The sequence below is a fragment of the Berghia stephanieae genome, chromosome 3 (genome assembly GCF_034508935.2).
Source record: "Berghia stephanieae isolate SIO BIC M18660-M18661 chromosome 3, UCSD_Bste_1.3, whole genome shotgun sequence".
NCBI classification, from domain to species: Eukaryota; Metazoa; Mollusca; class Gastropoda; order Nudibranchia; family Aeolidiidae; genus Berghia; species Berghia stephanieae.
In genome coordinates this window covers 7715187-7738996 of record NC_088362.1, presented here as the reverse complement: position 1 = coordinate 7738996, position 23810 = coordinate 7715187, and the positions used below count along the sequence as shown (strand labels likewise).

At 33.5% G+C, this 23810-nt stretch overlaps 2 protein-coding genes across 6 annotated transcripts in view; one reads left to right on the top strand and one right to left on the bottom strand.

The window, feature by feature from the left end:
• Window positions 1-15032, top strand: part of LOC144967089 (uncharacterized) — a 34758-nt gene extending 19726 nt beyond the window's left edge. For both annotated transcript variants that reach the window (XM_078903917.1, XM_078903916.1), the window contains exons 10-13: window positions 578-728; window positions 1235-1368; window positions 2328-3069; window positions 6541-15032. In XM_078903917.1, the coding sequence (XP_078760043.1) occupies window positions 578-728; window positions 1235-1368; window positions 2328-3069; window positions 6541-6590 (1077 nt within the window). In that variant the 3' untranslated portion in view covers window positions 6591-15032. The remainder of the gene's footprint in view (window positions 1-577; window positions 729-1234; window positions 1369-2327; window positions 3070-6540) is intronic.
• Window positions 15033-16435: 1403 nt separating this feature from the next.
• The window catches only part of LOC144967087 (uncharacterized), a 64225-nt gene continuing 56850 nt past the window's right edge, over window positions 16436-23810 (bottom strand). For 3 of the 4 annotated variants that reach the window (XM_078903912.1, XM_078903914.1, XM_078903915.1), the window contains 3 exons: window positions 23432-23492; window positions 23073-23127; window positions 16436-19915 (listed from right to left, as the gene is read on the bottom strand). In XM_078903912.1, the coding sequence (XP_078760038.1) occupies window positions 19783-19915; window positions 23073-23127; window positions 23432-23492 (249 nt within the window). In that variant the 3' untranslated portion in view covers window positions 16436-19782. The remainder of the gene's footprint in view (window positions 19916-23072; window positions 23128-23431; window positions 23493-23810) is intronic. The other variant, XM_078903913.1, reaches the window with a different exon arrangement.

The following is a 23810-nucleotide window of genomic DNA, read 5'->3' as shown; positions in this document are numbered from 1 at the left end:
CCAATTGCTTTCTGTCTTTTGTCTTGGAATGAGATTACTAAGTTTTGTCCTGATCCTGGCCGGAGTCCTTGGCTGGCAGGAAAACATTTGAATGTATAGTTAACTTATAGTTTTGGGAGATGATATTTTTTTCCGTGTAAATCATCTCTCTGTTATGTACTTTTATTTTAAAAATTTTAACATGATTTGTAAACATTTGATTGTATTCCTCTTAGTGGGGACCTGTGCTTGTGTCTGAATGAGACTTGTAGGTGATCTCAAACTAAGTACTTTGATAGTGTGCTCTTGGAATCTACATCTGTTTCCTATTTGAACCAATTCCCCTTTGTCTTATTTTTTCCTTAAGTCCTTTTAATTGTACATCAAGAGTGTTTTTACTATCCAATTTTCATCCTTTTGACTGACGCTGATATGACCTAAATATGTTGTGAGCGCCATAAAATCCTTAAAAACAAACATTTGATCTGCTTTATATGAGAATTGTTCTCTGCCATTCCCGTTGTGAATACCAACTCATTCTCCATTAGATTTATTTAGTGTTTTCTTTTCCTCCACCCCCACCTTTTTATTATCACAGGAAATGCAGATAAACTGCACTGATCCTGAAGACAAAGAAATGTTAGAAAAGGCAGTTAAGAGTGAGGACAGATCGGAGTTATCATCCCTTTGGTCAGGTACAGCAATGCCTGAAACTGTCACAGTTACATTGACACAGAATCCTGACGAGGGTAAGAAAAAATTGCACAGGTCAATGAGTAAAATTTTATAGTATCAATGAGGTTTGCCTTTAAAAAAAGATTATTCATTCCCTTTTTTTTTTTTTTTTTATAGGATAAAGAAAATCTTCAATTGATTTGTTTTCACCATTTACTCCTTAATCAAATGATTGTCAGAGACAAAAGCAAGAATTTGCATGACAAACTTTCGATTTTATTATATCTCTGGACTTAAAAACTTAAACTTCCAGTTTTGAAGACCGTTGGTATTTGTCACAATTACTTGTATGATTTGCTCTGTGAAGCACAATATGGTTGATGAGTTAAGACTCCTTGAAGGGATCATGTTTTTAATGGTTATTGGGAATATTATTTTTCTAAGCTTTCAGGTTTTAGATTATATCCTCCAATGAAAGATCAGTCTAGACTTTTACAGAATTGTTTGCTTATATCAATGGAAACTGGAGTTGGCAATATTAATTTTGGTTGTTTTTAATGTCGTGTTTTTTTGTCGACAGATGGTCACCATATTATATCTCGTATAGAGACCCATTTGAGTGATGGAACCACTCAAGTTAGTACAACCTTAACACCAGAAACTGCTCAATTACTGGCTCGTCTCCAGCCTGGACTATTTAGAGCCGGCAATTTGGTAATTTTTATTTATTTTTTGTAATTTCAGTATTGTCAATTTATCATTGATGCCCTAAAATTGAAAGATGACATCCTTTAAACTGATTATTCATTTGGTTTAATCTTAATTGCACGTGAAAAATTAATCTACTGTGACTTATTTGTCTATTTACATTTTCTTCCATAATAATAATAATAATAATAATACACATTTATACAGCGCTCATTCTCGTGTAAAACACAAGCTCTGGGCACTTTACAATATAAATTATCAATTTTAAGTGAAAATTTTTTTTTTTTTAAATAATAATAATTCATAGCCAAATCAAGGATTCATAGAGTCAATAAAAACAAATACAGTAAAAATGTGTCTTGAGATTCTTTTTAAAAGTAGGTAAAGACTTATACTCCCTCAGACCACGTGGTAGTTCATCTTTACAGGTTAGATTATTTTAAAATATTATTTGGATGAGTTCACATGGGACACGACATTTGTGACAGAGGAAGATAAAGAATTGTTGGAATATGGTTTTAATATGGGGACGTATAATATTTTTTGGTCTATAATAACGATATGTATGTTTGGATTTACCCATTCATCCAGAGACCTCTGGATTACACTTATAATCAAATGTTTATTTTTGCTTAACAATATCTTAAATTTATTATAACATATTTTGTAGATGATATTACCTATCTTGATATTTATTATATATATCAGTGGGTGGAATTCCCGTTAGATCAGAAGTAACATTTGCCTTTTGTTGCTATAATAGTGCATATTTGCAGTTTCGGCTTTCTCACAAATTATTTGTCCTTTCCATGCAGTTTCTTGTACTTGTAAGTGCAGATCTACAGTCTTTTAACATTCCTATTATATTAGTATTAATTATTGCTTTTCAAATCAGAATTAATTATTCTTGATAATAATGTTTTAAAAATAAACATCTCTCTTTTAATTACTATTTTTTCTATTAGCAATTGGATGGAAGTCATGTGCCATCTTCAACAACAATGATGGCCGATGGAGGAGAATCAACATCTGATATATCCCAGTCGGTACATGTTATTCCCGACTTAGAAATGACTCCCTTAGTAGAGGGGGCACATGGGATGACAACGTTTGATGCTGCTCAGTTAACACATATCGTCGATATGGATGGGAATGTACACGTCTCCGGTATGATTGAGGATGCCGACACATCTGCTAATGTGGCTAGTATTATAAAACAAACTTCACCTCACTCCATATCCAGCCTTCATCTGGACAGTATTATTAAACAAGAGACTTCTCCTGACTCCATAGCAGGCCTTCATCTTGACCAACAGTCTTCCAATAGTATTTCAGGCCTTGTTGACCCCGACTCTGCCAGTCTTGCCAGCATTGTGACCTCCGACCAGTGTCACCTCACAGCCTTAGCATCTAATCATATTTCCATGTTGAACTCTGTTGACTCTGTCGCTGCCATATCGGGGATGGTATCTCCTAGTGGTTCTCATTTGAGTATCATTCCCGATACCAATAACTCGGTGGATTCTATCACTCTAGTCTCAGCTGATGAAGGGCATGTGCCCATAGGCCTGTCTGGAGAAGGGCACCATTTCGAAGAGGAAGAGCATTGTGTTCCTGGCATGACCAAAGCAAGTCTTAGTTGTGATGATGAGGAGGAGCCTGAATCGACATTGGAAAATGACAAGATTGCTTTGCACATGACGTCTGGTAAGTCATTCGTTGAATTTGATTTATTTTAACCATGAGCGAGTAAGAAAAATGTTCATTTTCTGTTTGTGAGAATTTTTCAGCTTGTATAAATCTGTCTCAATAACTTAGTTGTCATGGCATTTGCCTCATCAGCAAAGGGACTCTAGTTCTTATCAAGGATTGAGTTGATCCTTCTATGTTATATCTGGTTGAAAGTACTTTTGCAGTTAGTTGACTCATGCCGTATCCATAGTGGCCAACTGCCCTGATTTGGCAATCTGAGTGAAAAAATAAAGGAAAAAAATTGATTTATGTGTGTGGAATGACCCTTGCATGTCGCAGGATTATGACTTTTTGACTATCAAATTAAAACAAGGAACAGAAAAGGCTCTAAATCTAGATTATATTATTATACAATAGGCCAAATATAGTGCTGTTTTGGGACATGACAGTATTGTGTGTAAGGGTGACCTGTTTTAGCTCTTTGAAAAGTTGGCCGCTATGCCTATGAAAAAGGTCGCTAGAAATAAATATTGTCTGTTTTACACTACAGAAACAGGTATAAACTTTGGCTCAATGTTTGTGCCATTTCATTTATATAATGGATAACCATTCCTTGCCATTTATGTTTGTTGTAAAAATTTGGTTCAACAGTTTTCTTTTTTTGCTGGAATTCAGATGAAGACTGGGTGGGATTCTGCCCATAGTGGGCAGGGAGGGCACGTACTGTGTTTTCTATCCCCCTATATCTGTTTTCCAACATGCTTTCTGTCTTTGTCTTGGATTGAGATTATTCGGTTTTGTCCTGGCCCTGGCCGGCTACCCAAGCTGGTAGGGAAACAGTCAAATGTATAGTTAGAGTTTTGGGAGATGATATTATTTGTCTTGTAAATTTTCTCTCTGTTATACACGGTTTTATTTTTTGTTTTACGTAACATGTTTTGTAAACATTTAAGTGGGGACATGTGCTTGTGTCAGGATGAAGCATTTAGGTTATCCCAAGTGTGCTCTTGGAATTTACACTTGTTCCCTATTTCAACTAATTCCCCTTTGTCTTTCTTATTCTTGGGTGCTTTAATTGTAATTCTAGAACTTTTTACTATCCCATTTTCTTATTTTTTACTGGCACTGATATGACCTTGATATAATGTTGCAAGCGCTGTAAAACCCTTAAAAACAAACAAACAAAACGAGACTTGGTTACAATATTTTTATTTACATATCAATGGATGTTTAGGATTCAAACTGTACTATCCTTAATGACATCTAAAGCTCTTAAATATGACAAGTCATATAATAATAATAATAATAATAATAATAATAATAATGATAATAAAGTGTTCTTCTATAGCGCTAAATGCCGAATCCTCAAAGCGCTAGACTATATACTTGTCCAACCACAAACACACTCATACCGGGCCAAACAGACAAACACAACAGTCCCACACGCTAACGATGCATGTTTTACAAAATGAAATTGACATTCAACAAAATGGAATCAAAAAATAAAACGAATAATTTACTCATCAAGAAGAAAATTCTAATGCCTGCGATAAAAATTTCGGGAAAAGATGAGTTTTCAGATTTTTCTTTAAATTTTATAGGTTGCCCGTGAGCCTTACTGACAAAGGAAGCGATATGAAATTTTTAAAATATTGTCACCATTGGTTACCAGATTTTTTTATTCCACTTTCTGGATTTTTGTAAGAAAATAAAACAAACTTTCTATGTATTGCCTATGGCAGGTCTCATCTGTTTTTGGGAAAGAATAGAATGACAATGTTCCTGTGAACAATATTCCTTGTGCGGCTATGTGGCCTCTTATTTTGAGAGATGATAATTTTTTTTATTATTATCAATCAGCTCCAATTAATGTTTAGTTGTTCTACATGAAGTCTATGCTTAGGTTTGCTCAGTCTGGACACACGGATAGATTGCTCTTGAATCTACATATTTCACTGGGTGGTATGACACTTGGTTTTGGATGGGAAGGTCCTGGGTTCGACCCTTGCTCCTCTGGCTGTTAACAGCATTGTCTCTGTCTAAAAAAAAAATATTGTAATATCACCTAAAAGGCATAATGTCTCGTTCTACATGTTACATATTGCTTTTGGTCAGGGACCCTTTGTAAAACGATTTGAGCACGTTTAGTGGACATTGCACTATATAAAAGTAAAAGCTCAAGTTTTTTTGTTTTTTTTGGGTTTTTGGTTTTTTTTTAGGGGAGGGGGGGAGGAGAGGATACACAGTTATGGGATCAATTTCATGCTTGTAGCACCAACCTTTAGTTGTGTTTTCTTCTTATTTTGATTTTTGTTTACAAGTAAATTGTACCAACAAGCTTCATTGAGACTAAACGTTTTCATTTGTAATTATATAGATGTTCGTCTTCGACAATACTGCAGTAGAAATGCCATTTTAGCTCCAAATTAAAATAGTGAAGTAATGTTTTGAACAATTTAACTTCCCTTGTGGACCAGGGGTTTGAATTTCTATGCCACTATCCCTGCTCTCCTCTTCCTCGTCGCTCTCTGTTCTTAGCCCTTTATTGAGATTATTTAATCTTGCTCTGACCTAAGCTAGGATCCTTCACTGAAAGAAGAATGGTCATATATCTCTAGTTCTTTATTTTGAGAGATGATATTTTATGTTTTTATTAATCAGCTCCAATTAATGTTTAGTTGTTCTATATGAAGTCTATGCTTGGGTCGATAAAACTTTTAGGTTTGCTCAGTCTGGACACACGGATGGATTACTCTTGAATCTACATATACTTCACTGAGTGGGGTTTTTGGCCTCCCATAGTGGGCAGGAAGGTCACTTATTGTGTCTTCTATCCCCCTATATCTGTTTTCCAACTTGCTTTTGTCTTTGTCTTGGAATGAGATTACTTGGTTTTGTCCTTTCCCTGGACAGAGTCCTTGGCTGGGAGGGAAACAGTCAAATGTATATTTATAGTTTTGGGAGATGATATTTTTTTCGTTGCAAACCATCTCTCTGTTATATATATATTTTTGTTGTTGTTTTTAATGTATAATGTAAGCATTTGAGTGTGTTCCTTTTCGTCAGATCCTATATTTTGTGTCTGGATGAGACTTTTAGGTGATCCCATTGATGGTATGCACTTGGAATCTACATCTGTTCCCTACTTGTACCATTCCCCTATATCTTACTTTTCTTATGTGCTTTTAAATCTAATGTAAATCTAAATCTATTTATCTTTTACTATCCCATTTTCTTCCTTTTTACTGGCACTGAAATGTGTCACAAGTGTCACAAACCCTTAAAAACGTACATATTTTACTTGTTTGGATTGTATTCTTATTTTGCTTTTTGTGGTGGGTTTAAGTTCTGCATAGCTAGATTTTTGTATTTTAACTTTCTCATTAACTGGTATAGAAATGACCTTTAACCTTTAAGTGTCGCAATCACCAATAATCTAAGAATAAATGTATTTATTTATTTTTCTGTTGTGTGTGTCACTTTCAGACCAAGAGCTTGGAATGGCCCGACTGGAGAACAAAGTGTCAATATTGTGAATAAAAGATAAAGATGATGATTTCTACTACAAATGCTTTCAAAACAACATCCTGTGATGGTGCTATTATTATTATTATTATTATTATTATTATTATTATTATTATTATTATTATTATTATTATTATTATTATTATTATTACAATTATTATTATTATTATTATTATTATTATTATTATTATTATTATTATTATTATTATTATTATTATTATTATTATTGGACAAGCAGTAAAATGCTATGAATATTACTTAATGGTGGTATTTTATGATTATAGATCTGAAACAACCATGATGTACAGTTTGAAAACATATGTGACCCTTCGTCTCAAAACGGTATTAAGTCGGGATGGTTAAGATGTTGGAAATGGAATTTATAGCCAGGAATATCAGACTTGTGTTGAGTTTGTATGTTTTATTGAGGAGAATGGCAACCATATTTTAGGGTGCTGATGCCAACAATTTATATTTTTGACCAGTTTTAACATTAAATTCAGATTTTAAACACATGGTTCTTTCCGATATAATACCGTTTTGAGACGATGGGTCACATATTGTAATGAAACAACTTACTGGATTGAATGGAATGGCCCTTACTTGGAAAACATTGAGAGAGACTGTTTCAACACGCCAGTTGTTTCCAAGTTAATGGAGCCCATGAGGTGGGACTTTGCTTTAGTAATAAAGCAGTTTGTGTTATATGTTCATCCCTCCTGTATTTTATTTATAGTATTCTCTCAGTATGTTTTTCTTTCTTTTTTTTTTTTTTTTTTTCAAAAGACATCCAAAACAACTTTTTTTGACAGATTACTGCAGGCAAGCTAAATATAGAAACGAATGACCATAACAAGTCATAAGTTACTGTTGTCAGATTGATCTATTATCTTTGTATTTTGTTTACAAAAATCCTACAGTAGTTCAGGGTGAATTCCGTTACTTAACGTAGACGTGGTGATATAATGATTATTAATCCTAATTTCATAGTTTTCAGAATGCATATATTGTTACTTATGTTTTGACATTTCAAACGAATCACTGATTCGTGGTTTGACAAGAAACTATCTATCAAAATGTTCGGAAGATATTTTTATTAGAGGCACTCCTGTCTAGGATCTTCCACAATATCATTTTTAAACCATTCATCTTCATCATTATCATCATCATCATCATTATCATACTTTTAATGTTTATAAGAAAAATAGCTCAACGCCTGAGATCATATTATTTAATATCCCTCATTCCTTCACATGAAATTTAATGATGAATTTATACTGTAAATATTGTATAGAATAATAGAAGGTATATTCTTTGCTCTTCTTATTGATAGCTTTTCATCGATATTATATTGTACATTATTAGAATGTAAGTAAGCCCTTCCACTGCCCTCTGAAGCAATACTCACCATAGTATCATTGACATAAGATATATATATATGCGACATGTTCTTATTCCTTTGCAAATATCAAAGTGACAAATTAGGGGGGGGAGGCACTGGTGTAATATAAAGATCAAAAAAGTGATTTTGAAACAGTGACAAACAATAACAAAACAAGAAAGAAGATTACAAAAAATAAAATAAAAGTCACAAAAAAATCAGCCTCCCTCAACGTTAATAATGTTCATAGTGGACGAAAACGTAATATTCTTGTAATATAATAATAATGATAAGCATATTTATATAGCGCCTATCGTCGAAACCTCAAAGAGCTTTTAAAAAATTAAACAAAAAAAAAATACAATTCAACCAAAGTATCAGTATCAAAACAATTAAGAGCATAACAGGGCATCAATACATCATCAATATAAATGTCACATACAATACATTTAAAATTCAATTAAGTAAATATTAGAATTACTTCCCAATTCAAGGAGTGGCGTCACAAGAGAAAGATAAGGATTTCTACAAGATGAGAAGTGCCTCAGAGTACAATGAAGAAATCCTATTGTTGATGTAGCCTTTTGAGTGATATTCAAAATGTGTTATTTATTTTCCCCAGTCCTGACAGGCTGATTATTGGGATTTGTTTTTTTTTTTGTTTTTTTCTTGTTTCTTTCTTACTTACTTTGCCTGGCCCCGTTTCATACACACTTTTTCAGATCTATTCCTTTGCAGTGCTGCATTGCAGCTGAAGTCTGGGTTAACCATGTCTCTTCTCTGGATAGACCTCAAAAGGAAATTTTCCACGAGGATAGGAATTATATTTTTTTTCTTTCTGATTTGCAATTTGTCAAATTTAGAAGAAAAATACCGTTCATGTGCATGATAGACAAAAGTGTCGTTGTAATATTAGAATTTCCTGGGAGATTTTGATCTTGTTTCCCATCAGTACAGAGTTGGTTGGACTTGTTTGAAATGAAGTCTTTGAAGTTGTCGTGGTATACAGATGATTTAACACTGGTGATAAACTTCGGTAACTAAATAATTCGATTGTAATATAATTTTGTTACAGTGCTATATTACTTATTTATTTATTTTATTATTCGTTTATTTATTTTTGAAATGTGTACATGATGAAAATTATTTATTCATTATCCTCTGATAAAATCCTCTTTCTTTATTCTACACATGATAATATTTTTGTGTGTCTATTTTTTATATCTTGCTGAGCCTTTCTTTGAAATTATTGGGACCTAGAAAGTTGGCCTCCTTTCCCTCACCTCCCCTACCCCCCCCCCCCCTCCCCCTTCCCTTGTTAATTGAGGAGGTCAAACTTTTCTCCTTTCCCAGTCCAGAATGAGATTACTTGGTTTTGACCTTCGTTCAAGGAGAAACCTTAAAATGAGAGTTGTTTTTTAAAATTATTTTTAAAACATTTTTTTTTGACAAGGCAGTCAGTTAACGTACTCCGTTATTGAACTCTTGCAGTGATTCCAAATTTATCGTAAAGTTATCAAGGTGGTTCCACTCAGTGATAGATTTGACGAAAAAGAAGTGCTGGTAATTTCCATTGTTGGGATGAGTATTACAAAACACATCTCATTGTTTCTGATAATTTTTTAATGATGTTTGTTTTGTTGTCTCCAAAAGTCAGGGCTTATATTTATTGTTTGCCACATTATTCTTTTAAATATTCTTGTGGTGATATTCACAGCATTTTGTCACAGATTATTTTGGACATAGTTGTTAAGCATAGCTCTCTTTCTTTCTACACAAAGCTGGCAAATCTCACCATCTCGTTAATGCGGCCAGGTGTTTTATGGTGGTGTAGTCCCCTGTGTTTGACTCCTTAACATTGGGCAATATCCTGTGTTTAGCTATGCCTCTTTTCTGATATAGATCCCATACATCTGTGCCATGTGCAAGGAGGGAGGGGGGGGGGGGGCTTACAAGATAAAGTAAAGTATTTCAGCGAGATGACGTTGAGAAGTGCTTCAGATTATGGTGGAGAAATCCTATTATTGATGTAGTCTTTTGAGTGCTCTTCTCACTTTGCTTGCCTGGGTGTTGTTCCTGACCTTCCATAGTGGGCAGGGGGGGTACATACTGTGTCTTCTATCCCCTTATATCTGTTTTCCAACATGCATTCTATCTTTGTCTTGGAATGAGATTACTTGGTTTTGTCGTGGCCCTGGCTGAGAGGGAAACAGTCAAGTGTATAATTAGTTTTGGGAGATGATATTTTTTTTCCTTGTAAATCATCTCTCTGTTATGCATTGTATTATGTTTTCTTGATACTATATATGATTTGTAAAACATTTGAGTGTATTCCTCTCAGTGGGGGCCTGTGCTTGTGTCTGGATGAGACTTTTAGTGATCTCAAACTAAGTACACTGATAGTATGCTCTTGGAATCTACATCTGTTCCCTATTTGAACCAATTCCCCTTTGTCTGCCTTATTCTTGGCTGCTTTAATTGTAATTCTAGAACTTTTTACTATCCCATTTTCTTCCTATTTACTGGCGCTGATATGACCTTAATGTGTTGCAAGCGCCGTAAAACCCTTAAAAACAAACATTGGGCAATATCCTGTGTTTAGCTATGCCTCTTTTCTGGTATAGATCCCATCCATCTGTGCCATATGCAAGGGGGGGGGGGGGGGGGGGGGGGGCTTACAGGAGAAAGACAAGTATTTCAGCGAGATGACGTTGAGAAGTGCTTCAGATTACGGTGAAGAAATCCTATTATTGATGTAGTCTTTTGAGTGCTCTTCTCACTTTGGTTGCCCTATTTAAGATCTTCAGACAACTCAATGCCAAGATATGGCTGGTTACACACTTGGGTTTGGCTTGTACCACTGAGGCGATGATAGAAATTTTACTCGTTTGCAATGCTCATGACGTGGCATTTTTGGGGTTAGAATGCATGCCCCAATTTGTGCCCACATTTCTAGAATATTGGGGCATTTTGCAGTACAGTATGATTTTGATACAATTTAATTTCTATAAATAATAATGTGAAGTTGAATGTAAGCTTCAATTTAATTACAAAAACAGATCAAATGAACGTTTCGGGTTTCCCCTTTATCAACAAAACAGGATGAATGAAACACCACAGATGAATAAGATGATGTGGTAGTGGCATAGTTAAGATGAATCTGTAAATCAGACAATGATCAGCAATTTTAATGGTCTCTTTCGATTTCATTCTGCTTGGCAAGTTGTTGAACGTGGCACAGGAAGCAGTTTCTTTGGGCACTCCAGAGAGAAAACAAAGACTCCATCAAATGTTCTGTTCTTGAGTAATACCGTCATTTATTGTTGAATCATTTAGTGTCATGCTGGGTGGGCTTCCTGACCTCCCATAGAGGGCAGGGAGGTACTTGCTGTGTCTCCTATCCCCCTGTAGCTGTTTTCCTATTATTGCTCTCTGTCTTTGTCTTGAAATGAGATTACTTAGTTTTGTCCTGACCTTGGCTGGGAGAGAAACAGTTGAATGTGTAGTTATAATTTTGGGAGATTATATTTTTTTCCTTGTAAGTCATCTCTCTGTTATGTGTTATGTACTGCTATTTTATTTTTATTCTTAACGTGTGATTTGTAAACATTTGGGGTAGTCAGATATGTTTCTTTATGTGAGAGATAGTATTTTATTTTTATCTTTGAAAATCATCTCTCTACAGATGTATATTTTTTAAATTGTCATCATTTTCGGGAGATCCTAGGCTTTATTCAGGTCTGTTGTGCAGATGTCTATATTTTATCAACTGTCCCATCATCTTCCTTTTTACTGGTGTTGAAATGACCTTAAGGCTTGCTTGTATCCAGATGGAACTTTTTATAGCCTCAGTCTCATTCTTGGCTCATACCATTGAAACAATGTGTCGGGTGAACCAAAAAAATGAATGAATAAATATAAATGGGAAGGGATGAGGTTGGGGGAGGGGCAAAGTTTTATACATTTTAATTCTTAGGTCAATAGTACAGTTGTTTTGCAAAACTATTAAACAAGCAAACAAGTATTTGAAAATTTTGCATAAAAATTGCATGAGGGTATTTTAGAAAATGTATAGCTGATGACATTTTGTGATACTTGTAATTTTTTTTATTTTTGTAAATATTTTTTTTCTAATTTCTTAAGAACTTCTTTCTTGTTTGCTTACGAGTTATTTCATGGTGAAAATGAATTCTTGGTAAAACTTTAATAAGTAGTCCTTCAGAACCATTACGTCCATGGAGCTGGGAGTTTTATCCTGGTTTCTATATCGGGGGAAACGGACAATAGCAATTGCTTGCTACCCTTTGGATAGGATGTTAATCTATTGCAAAGTACTTTCTATCAGACCCAGCTACCCAACCACTGCTGAGTGGACAGGAGTGTCAGAAAAATTATCTTGACTTCATCTAGGATCGATCTGTCTTTTTAAATGTGTAGTGAGTGAATGGTCTATAAAATGAGCTGTCAGGACCTCTAAAACTTCACGAACTGAACCTCAATTACTGAAATTTTGATCATCAGTGTCTTTTTCAATGAGACACCAGAAGGTCACAAATTAGTTAGGCAGGCATCAGACAAGAGATCAGCGCTCACCATTTGCCTCACACAATATATTTTTTTTTTTTGCCACTCATACATTTTCAATTGCTGTTTTACAAGCATACCATATTTCCTGATTGTTGTAATAGCTCTGTTCTGTTTGTACCATTGACAAAAAGTTATACGGCTTACAATTTTGAGAAATACAGTTCTTTCTGCCTAAATGATCATCTATCATCTCATGGTGGGCAAAAAGAACAACACTTGCTTTCGTCTCCTATCCAAATGTCAAATGTATAATTTCCTTTTATGAGAGATGATACTGTTTTCCTTATAAAATCATCTCTCTGTTGTGTACTTTTTATCTTGATTTTTTTCTTTGGTGCTTTTATTTTCAGATCTACAACTTTTTCTTGATATCATTTTCCTTTTTACAGGTGCTGAAATGATCTAATAGTGTTGCAAGTACAGTAAAACCCTTAAATTCATAAAACATAATTGTATGCCAAGGTTATTAATGCATTTTACAATGTTTTGATCAAATTACATGGCATTGTACAATTTATTTGTGGCGATGGCCAAATAACAATTGACTTCTTTCTTTGTGACTGAATTTTTCAGCTGTTTACACAACACTAACACACTAATCTGCATGCTGAATATGACATGACTTGGCTGTACGACTTCTGTTCCAAAAATGTGTTCATTAAAAACGAGTGACAAGCGGCAACGGCCATAAGGCGCGCGTTGATCTCTGACTTATACAAACAATGCTCCACATTTTTAATTGTATATATGTAATGTTATGATAAATATTTATTTTCTTTCATCTTATAAATTCATGTTTTATTTATCTGTTTTAATATTGCAATAAAACTTTGTATAGATATTAAAATCTGATGTTCAGTCCTGTAAATCCTGGCTCACCAATATTGATCAACAACCTATGAAAAGTAAAACAGACTTATAAAACTGCTACTAATAGTGTGGCAATTTTTCCTGCTCCACAAAGCATCCTCAACTCCCATAGTCTGGGTGGGGTTCCTGGCCTCCCAAAGTGGGCAGGGAGGTACTTACTGTGTCTTCTATCCCCCTTTATCTGTTTTCCAACTTGCTTTCTGTCTTTGTCTTGGAATGAGATTACTTGGTTTTGTACTGGCCCTGGCCGAATATCCTGGCTGATTGGGAAACCGTCAAATGTATAGTTTTAGGAGCTGATATTTTTTTCCTTGTAAATCATCTCTCTGTTATGCACTGTATTATTTTTCTTTTTACATATGTATGATTCATAAACAATTGAGTGAGTTCCTCTTGGTGGCTGGGTGTGGTTCCTACCTCCCATAGCGGGCAGGGAGGTACTTGCTGTGTCTTTTATCCCCTCTTATCTGTTTTCCAATTGCTTTCTGTCTTTGTCTTGGAATGAGATTGTTTGGTTTTGTCCTGACCTTGGTCAGAGTCCTTGGCTGAGAGGGAAACAGTCGAATGTATAGTTATAGTTTTGGGAGATATTTTTTTCCTTGTAAATCATCTCTCTGTTGTTATGCATTGTATTATGTTTAGTTTACACATTATATTATATGATTGGTAAACATTTGAGTGTATTCCTCTTAGTTGGGACCTGTGCTTGTGTCTGGATGAGACTTTTAGTGATCTCAAACTAAGTACTTTGATAGTGTGCTTTTGGAATCTACACCTGTTTCTTTTTTAACCAATTCCCCTTTCTCGGATGCTTTATTGTAATTCTATAACTTTTTACTATCCCATTTTCTTTCTTTTTACTGGCGCTGATATGACCTTAATGTGTTGCAAGCGCCGTAAAACCCTTAAAAACAAAAAACAAATCCTCTTGGTGGGGACCTATACTTGTGTCTGGATGAGACATTTAGTGATCTCAAACTAAGTACCGTACAGTGATACTGTGCTCTTGGAATCTACATCTGTTCCCTATTTGAACCAATTCCCCTTTGTCTTGCTTGATCTTGTCTGCTTTAATTGTAACTCTAAAACTTTTTACTATCCCATTTTCTTTTTACTGGCGCTGATATGACCTTAATGTGTTGCAAGCGCCGTAAAACCCTTAAAAACATTTTAAAATTAATTGAGAGTGGTGTAAAATTCTAATTTGAGTTTGAAAAAAATATTTTGTTCTCCAGCATTTACAGGTCAGAATGTTTTACTTTTCAAGGAAGTTACAAAACTCCAAGTTTGGGTCCTTTTTCTCCCTTTTTTTTTTCACATGATTTAACAGTTAACAAGCATAGAAATAACAATAATCCGGCTTTACACGGAGATAAAGACTTAACATGCTTTCTGTACACAGATTTTATTTTATTTAACTTGAAATGAATTTCATTTGCCTCTGAAGTTGTGGGGTGTAAAAATATCACTCCCCCAAATCCTGCATGTACATGTGTAATTATTTAATATTATTGATACTCATCTGTTTTATGTAATGTAATTTTACAGAATAGTATGACATGTAATTTTATGTTCAAAAGAAAAATTCAATCAATAAATTATTTTGTTACTGAAATCAAGCTGCTTATTCCTTTTTTATATTTTTCCTTTCTGTGTCGTTTTCTGTCCTTGACCTTTTGAGTTTGAGTGAAAATTGTTTTTCCAGGGCTTTGACTTTGACTGCTATCTTTGCCAGAGGAGAAACTGATTCATTTTGTCTGTGGGAATTTGTTATCTTTCTGTAAACTCCCCCCCCCCCCCCCCCCCCCCCGCCACATGTAGCGCCAATAGAAAGGAAGAAAATGGGATAGATAGTCAAAAAAGTTATAGATTTACAATTGAAAGAGAAAGAGAAAGAATAAGACAAGGGAGAATACTGTAGTTCAAATAGGGAACAGATGTAGATTCCAAGAGCACACTATTGGTGTACTTAGTTTGAGATCACCTAAAATTCTAATCCAGACACAAGCATAGTCCCCACTAAGAGGAATACACTCAAAGAGAGATGGTTTACTAGAAAAAAAAATATCATCTCCCAAAAACATAGCTATACATTTGACTGTTTCCAAGAGCACACTATTGGTGTACTTAATTTGAGATCACCTAAAATTCTAATCCCAAAAACATAGCTATACATTTGACTGTTTCCCCTCCCAGTTAAGGACTACAGCCTGGGCTAAAACAAAACCAAGTAATCTCATTCCAATACAAAGACAGAAAGCTAATCGGAAAACAGATAAAGGGGATAGAAGACATAGCGTGACCGCCTGCCCACCAGGGGAGATCAAAGACCCCACTCAACTTATTTTGATCTGGATGGTGGGCCCTTACTGCAAAATCATCTCAGTGTACTTAGTTTGAGATTACCTAAAGTCCCATCCAGACACCAGCACAAGATCACACTAAGACTAAGAGGAACACACTCAAATATTTACAAATCTTATGTTAAAAATTAAAGTACAAATCAGAGAGATGATTTATAAGGAAAAAATATCATCCAATACATTCGACTGTTTCCCTACCAGCCAAGGACTCCGGCCAGGGTCAGAGCAAAACCTAGTAATCTTATTCCAAGACAAAGACAGAAAGCATGTTGAAAAACAGATACAGGGGGATAGAAGACACCGTCAGTGCCTCCCTGCCCACTATGGGAGGTCGGAAACTCCACCCAGTAACACAAAGGAGACCAGTCCAGCAAAAGACCTTGGACAATACAAAATTGACACCTTCCAGAAGAAAGACGCAAGTCATGTATGATAATAGAAGTAGAAGAGCTACAAACTTCTAAACCAAACCCACACAGAAAATCGAAGGCAACCACCCAATGGAGCATGTTAAAGTGAGAGCAAATTTAAAGAATGATAATGGAATCAAACTTAAAATGACCTTTTACAAACAAGACAGTCAACCAATCTTCCAAAACAAACACACGCACACACACACACACACACAGACAAATAAATCCAAAGAAAGTAAGCATAATATTTATCAATTTTATTTCTTTAAAATATATCACTTTTGTCAACCTTCAATTCACAATATTCCATACGGTTGGGACAAAGAATGATTTCTTAATCTAAATCAAGAAATCTTTTTTAAAAATAATAGATGTAAATCAATTTATTTATCACATACAAATAATGGGGATGACAATAACAGAAGGAAAAATAAAAGAAACAGAGAGGCAATTAGGAAATATCAATAACCATAGCTTAAATGGTTTATGAATATTTTCCCTATGCCTATTTTATATAAAATAAAATGAATTGCATTTAAATGTGACCACAAAAAATCGCAAAATAACAAGTTACGTTCAATGTTGCCAATAAATAAATAACCACAACCTATACCAAATAAAAGTTTTTTATAAGCATGACTTCCTTTCATGATTTTACGTGGAATGTAAATGAGGGAATAATTTTTAATCAAAATCAAAGGAGGAAATTCAAATTCATAAAATCCCTAATCTCACCAAAAATATATTTCTGGCAAACCCGCTACAATTTAACTGTCAAAAAAGACACTTGACACTTACATAACGCAATAATTTCTGACACTCAAAACACATTTGGAATTCATCAATTGCAACAATGCCGGCAACATTCAGACAGCCATCTTCATTATCGACACAAAAGTGATGAGCATGGCAGTGATCAATTTCATATCTCTATTTTTAAAAAATATATTGTCTCCAAATGACATACTTTTGAAAAACAGAAAACGTATTGCAAACTTCACCCTGATTTTTCCAATCAAAACTTTTAACTCCCCGTTTCAAAACACTGAAAACTTATTTCCATGGTGAATAGAATATTTATCTTCTGCAAGAGCACTAGTCTGCATACATAGTAAATGCATTTGTGCACAGACTCACACACACATAAAAAACACTTTATATTTAGATATATGAAAGCCAGTAACGGTAATTTCATATTTACAAATTTGATTTAATTGAAATAATCAGTTGTATTTTAAAAAAAAAAAAAAAAAAAAGATCTATTTTTTTAAATTTCACCAATCCTTTCTTTTCATCAAAAAATTGTGAAAGATCTGAACATTTTTTTAAAAATGTACTTCTATAAGAGTAATAAATCACCCAATTTCATATGATACAATCCCTCGTGATGCATAATTGTTTCAACAATTATTTATAATTTAACTTTGATATCATTTCACACCCTCACATAAATGGAACCAGTACTTACGATAACGCCACTATGAGGCTGTGACAAAAGGCAGTTTTTCCTCCCCCCCCCCCCCCCCCCCCCCCCACAAAAATTGACACAAAAAGACATAACTATTAAGTAATTTAAAGTTACATATTACAAAAGAGCTCCCTTTCATCAATGTCTTTGAGTTAAATAATGGCAGATGACCAAAAGGAGAGATCGACACACAAACAAAATAAAAAATAAAATTCTTTTCAAGATGACGAAAAACACTTTCTTTTGGTGTCAGACCTTCAGTTTTTATATTTTCGTTTTATCATTCGACCCAATGGAAATGATAAAAACTAAACCCTTCCATATTTCCAAACTTAAAATCGATGTTATTTTTGTGTCAAAACATTAGAAAAACTATTTTATGTCACAGCCTTAAATCTCACCGAGGCACTACGGTATCAGTATTTGCTTATGGCGACACTAGTATCATATCTTTGTAAATTCATTTTATTGCCATCAATGCAATTTAAATTACAGTATGATTCCATGCATAACACATGCAATAGTATTAACAACAATTCCCAATACATCACTCCCTTAGTTGTAATAGCAATATTAATTCAATAACGTTATTAATTCTTTTATGTACAAAAAAAACCACATTAAAATAGAAGCCATAAGATTACTAAACGTTTCAAATTGTTCATGGTTTACAGCATTAGACAATCAAATATTCATTTAAATTAAATATGTACAAGAACACAATCTGTTTATTGAATAGGACAAATGGCCTAGTTGTTAAACCAAATGTTACAATGTGGAAAGCGTTAACAAATTAAATATAGATTTACAAAAGACACTGGCAAATAGGATAGGCCATCTTTGCTAAAGGTCATCAGTGATCACATCTTTGTTGATCTATAAAACTGTAGAACGTGAGAAAATTTAGAATCCTCAAAGATTTCAATTGAAAAACAAAGTAAAGAAAAGTTTCAGGCTAAACCCCTCCCTCAGTGGACACAGAAATAATGTTCCTTGTAAGGGTGAGGTTTAGTCCAAAACGTTCATACGACTCAGATTAATCTTGGCTAATATGAGATTCAGAAGAAATGAACACATGATATTTAATGAATATTCCCTTCTTTTTCATCTTTTTGGTCCCTCTAAGAGATATGAGGAAAGTTGATGACATAAGCATAGGAATAATACAGAATTAACTGCCAATCAAAGTTACCAACGCAGATTTTGAACCCATATTTCAAAAATATTCTCTGGTGAAATGATATAAAATAAATCAAGCAACAAGAAATTGAAGAAATGAAAATATGATGATCTGGTCACTTGTTACTTGTCATTTCCAAAGAGCAACCACAAGCATTAATGAAAATGGTGAAGATCAAACTTAAAATGAACACAGCTGGAATGTTCATAAATATCTCATTCTTTCTTTAGCAAATGACAAGAAAATATGACAGTTGATCACATTAGATCGACTTGTGCTAATAAATTCTTATGATCCTGTTTATATAATGGCGGTTTACTTAAGTCAAGCTGAGCATAACTGTCGATAGCCATTCAAAAAGGAGGGAACGTATTATTTGTTTAATAATAACATAAAATATTTTTATTTGCCAATAAAGTCAACTTAATGACCATATTATGACGATGACTCCAATTAGACTTATGTCTAATCTCAAATTTGAAGCCAAAAATATCACATACAAAATACATTGATTTTTTTTTTCAATCACAACTCACGCTGACTTCTAATTCAGATAACATAGATCAGCATTCAACTATTCATAATAAATAAAACAAAAAAACAAATTGGAAATGATATGAAATGTCAATAATCTTTTCTATAAAATAAATACATGCAGAATAGATACATGGAATGAACTGATACATAATTGACGACTTTTAAAATCATAATCCCAAAATAGTAAAAAACATATCACTTCGACATCGCTCAAAAAAAATAATTTCAAACAAAATTAATGTACAATATGGCATTATAATTCACAAGACCTATGCATTTATAAACAAACTCTTCAACCCTTTCAATACTTAAATGCATTTAACTACATAAAATAACTTTCGCATCTCTAAATCACCTTGTTTGTCAATGACAAAATAAATGATTGGAACAAGATTGGGCCATCATCACAAGAATCCACCCACACATGCCATGACCAGAAGATGCAGGAAGACGAAGTAGATCCAGATGACAGTCCTCAGACCAGGTCGAAGGCGCATGGCTCTGTTCAGTTGTCGGCTGGAAAAGGAGAAGTATTCCCTGTGAGAGATGATAATGGTAGGATATGTGGGTTTATCTCATATACACCGTGCACCAAAAAGCAATAATATATTATTCAAGCAAGGCAAAGAGGAAACGTGCAACAAAGAGATAAGAACAACATACTACTGAAAGAGATATTGAAAGGATATGTGGCTAATAATGAACAAAAAGCCAAGGAAATTGAACTATTATGAATGATGAAAATAATTGTGTCATTATTTTTACTGCACTTTCAGACCATCCAAAATTTGAATCAATGAAATTGAAATTAGTTGCCTTTGTCCTTAACCATTTATATGAAGTCGATTGATTTAAGGGACATCTTAAACACCCAACTCCATTAATTAATGTCCAGGGGCATAAAAATAACAAATGCATCTTACTGTTTCTAACCTATGAACATCCATAGATATTCAAAAGTCTCATACTAAAACTTGTTTTACCTCTGCAATCATTCTGAGACATTCAAAGCTTTAACAGGTTTATTTAGAGCAATAGTGGAAGGATTCATTAAAAGAGGTGAGATAAATTCTTTTTTATTTTTTATTTTTAAAATATCCTGTTTTATATTAATTTGTTTCGTCCTTTGAGGTTATTTTTTCCTTCTTTATATTGACAATTTTAATTCATCACATCATCATCATATGATACAGCAAGAGGGCTCTATTTGACGCTATTATAAAGCAAGAAGGCTCTATTTGATGTTTTTATAAAGCAAGAAGGCTCTATTTGATGTTTTTATACAGCAAGAAGGCACTATTTTATTTGATGTAAAAACTTGAGTTTGAGCTTTTATATAGTGCACTATCCACTAATCGTGCTTAAAGCACTTTATAAAGGGTCCTTGACAAACAGCAACACGTAACATGTAGAATGAGACATGATGCCTGTAGGGCGATATTACAATTTTCTCAGACAAAGACAACGCTGTTATCAGCCAGATACTCATTTTACACCATGAGTACAGTGAGAGAATGTGAGAGAGTAAAGAGCCTTTTCCAAAGACTCAACTATCCGCTGGGTGAGGATCGAACCCAGGACCTTCTGATCCGAAAACGTGTGCCATACCATAAGACATATAATTGTTCTTTTATTGTCAAGCACCCTTTTCTGTAACAAAAACAATTGTCAACTAAAATTTGCTAAAATCTTGGACGTCTTTTCAACTGTCTAAAATATAGCCAAGCACACCTTTCAAAGATCTATAACTATATCAGAAGTTATTGGAATTTTTCAATGTCCTGTAAAATATCCTGAGGGCATTTTTTTGTTTTTGCAGTCGGATGATCTTAGCTCTATCATTATTATTATTGTTATTATTATTATTATTATTATTATTATTATTATTATTATTATTATTATTATTATTATTATTATTATTATTATTATTATTATTATTATTATTAATACTATTATTATCATTTTATGAACAATAATTATTATTGTTAACTCATTCAACCCTAACACCGACTATATCCGTAGTTTACCCGGGTTGTTTTACCCTATGCCTATTTATCACATTTTTTCTGCGACAAATTATAGGCGTAGTATCAAAGCTATTGTTTTTCACTTTTGCATGTTAATGATAGTTGAATAAAACTATCTATGTACATGCTCATTTTTAATACATTTTTTTCAATTTTGAAAAGTAGCAAAAATCTCTAGGATTGAGTGAGTTAATGTAATGATGTCTGAATAAAATCAGAATACAACAGTCAAAAGTCTATTGAGTAAAGGAGGAGCTTGCTGCATTTGTCCTAGGAGGTCTGAAGCTACAAGGCAGTGACTGAATAAACCCTATCGTGGCTTTAAAATTAAAAGGAATTGAGAGAAAAGGTCTGAACATGAACATGTTCTTGTTTTAAATTTTTAAGGGCTTGACAGCGCTTGCAACACATTTAGGTCATATCAGCACCAGTAAAAAGGAAGAAAATGGGTTAGTATAAAGTTCTAGAATTACAACTAAAGCATGTAGATCCAAGAGCACCCTATCAGTGTACACACAAGCACAGGTCCCCGCCAAGAGGAATACACTCAATTGTTTACAAATCATACATATGTAAAAGGAAAAATAATACATTGCATAACAGAGAGATGATTTACAAGAAAAAAAATATAACCTCCCAAAACTCTAACTATACATTTGACTTTTTCTCTCCCAGCCAGGACCAGGACACAACCAAGTAATCTCATTCCAAGACAAAGACAGAAAGCAAGTTGGAAAAAAAGATATAGGGAGGTAGAAGACACTGTATGTACAGCCCTGCCCACTATGGGAGATCAGGAACTCTACCCAGTAACATGTTCTTGTATCCATTACATTACATGCTCATGATACCCTCAAAACAGTAGAAAATTAACCAAACAGCCATCTGACAAAAAAGAAGCAGCAGAAGAAACTGGGGAGTGCACAATTTATTCCCGTAAACGGAAATGACTGGCTATAAAGCAAAATATACTTCATTTTCTCCAGTTATAATTTTTTAAAAAGTATTTCCAGGCAAATTCAAAACATACCAAGCAATTGAATTAAAAACAAATAGTGAACGAAGAAAGCCAGTATAAACACTTGTTACTGTGACAATTGATAATGTCCCTTCAAAACATGCCAAACAAGTGAATGAGAACAAATAGTGGATGAAGGGAGAGAAAAAAAAAATTGTTCCAATAGATGATTCCCTAAATTATTACCCGTCCACCCTTGTCCTTGTAGGCCAAAAAAAAGGTAAAGTAATAACTAAAATATGCGACTTCTTACTATAGAAAATATTAAACATCCATGCAAACATTTATGTGATTGAAGTGAAAAATTCAACAGAAAACATTAAACATCCATGCAAACATAGAGATTTAATTAAAGATTGTCCTTGAAGGAAAGTAATGTATTTATCAATTAAAAAAGAGGCATTGAATAATAAACGACCGATAAGCAAACTGCACCCAAAAACAAAAAATTAAAATCAAACAGCTTTGTCACTAAATAAAAACTAAAACATGTTCTGACTTACTGGAATCAAATTGAATTTTTTATTAAGAACATAAATTCTAGAATAAAATCTAAAAGCAAAAAAACAATGATTTATGTATGTAAAAAGGGGTGATTATTTTAATAACAAACAATATCAATAAATTATTTGGTAAAATGAACACTTACTTTTTCGTTCTCAACCAACTGTGAATCCTGCCAAGATAACCCATGCCTTGACGAGCTGAAATAATTTTTTAAAAAATTCTTTCTTAATGCCAGCAAACAGTATAGCCACCTTATTTCATATTTGAAAACAATAAAAGGCAATTTAAAAATCATCGTCATTGTAACATCAGCTATCTATTACAGTGCTATAAATGTTAAAACACAAATTTCAACATTAATCACTACATTTAAATGTATCATAAAAAAAAAATTATATATATATATAATAAATCAATAATACAATCCTATCACTTTACTTTCAGCATAATTACTTTGGTGAAAAAATTAAAAGTAAATAAATAAATAAATAAATCACTTACTCAGCATTGCAGAGGTTTCCCGTATTCTATAATCTTCTTCATCTTCCACCTGAATATGCATCTGAATAAACAAAGAAGAAAAAAAAGAACATTTAGGTATCCAATTCAGAAAAGTTTCGTGCCAAATGTGTTTGATATATCAGGATTCATTGCTGTCATTAATCAATTCACTAATTCAGTAATAAATTTATTTTTTTTAAACAACAATTCATAGGTTATTAAAGAGCTACAATAATAAAACAAAAAAATATAATTCCCTTTATTCATCACATAGGGGAAATTTGTCTCTACGATCTATGTTTTATGTTTTTAAGGGTTTTACGGCGCTTGCAACACATTTAGATTATATCAGCGCCTCTACGATCTATTCCAAGGGGAA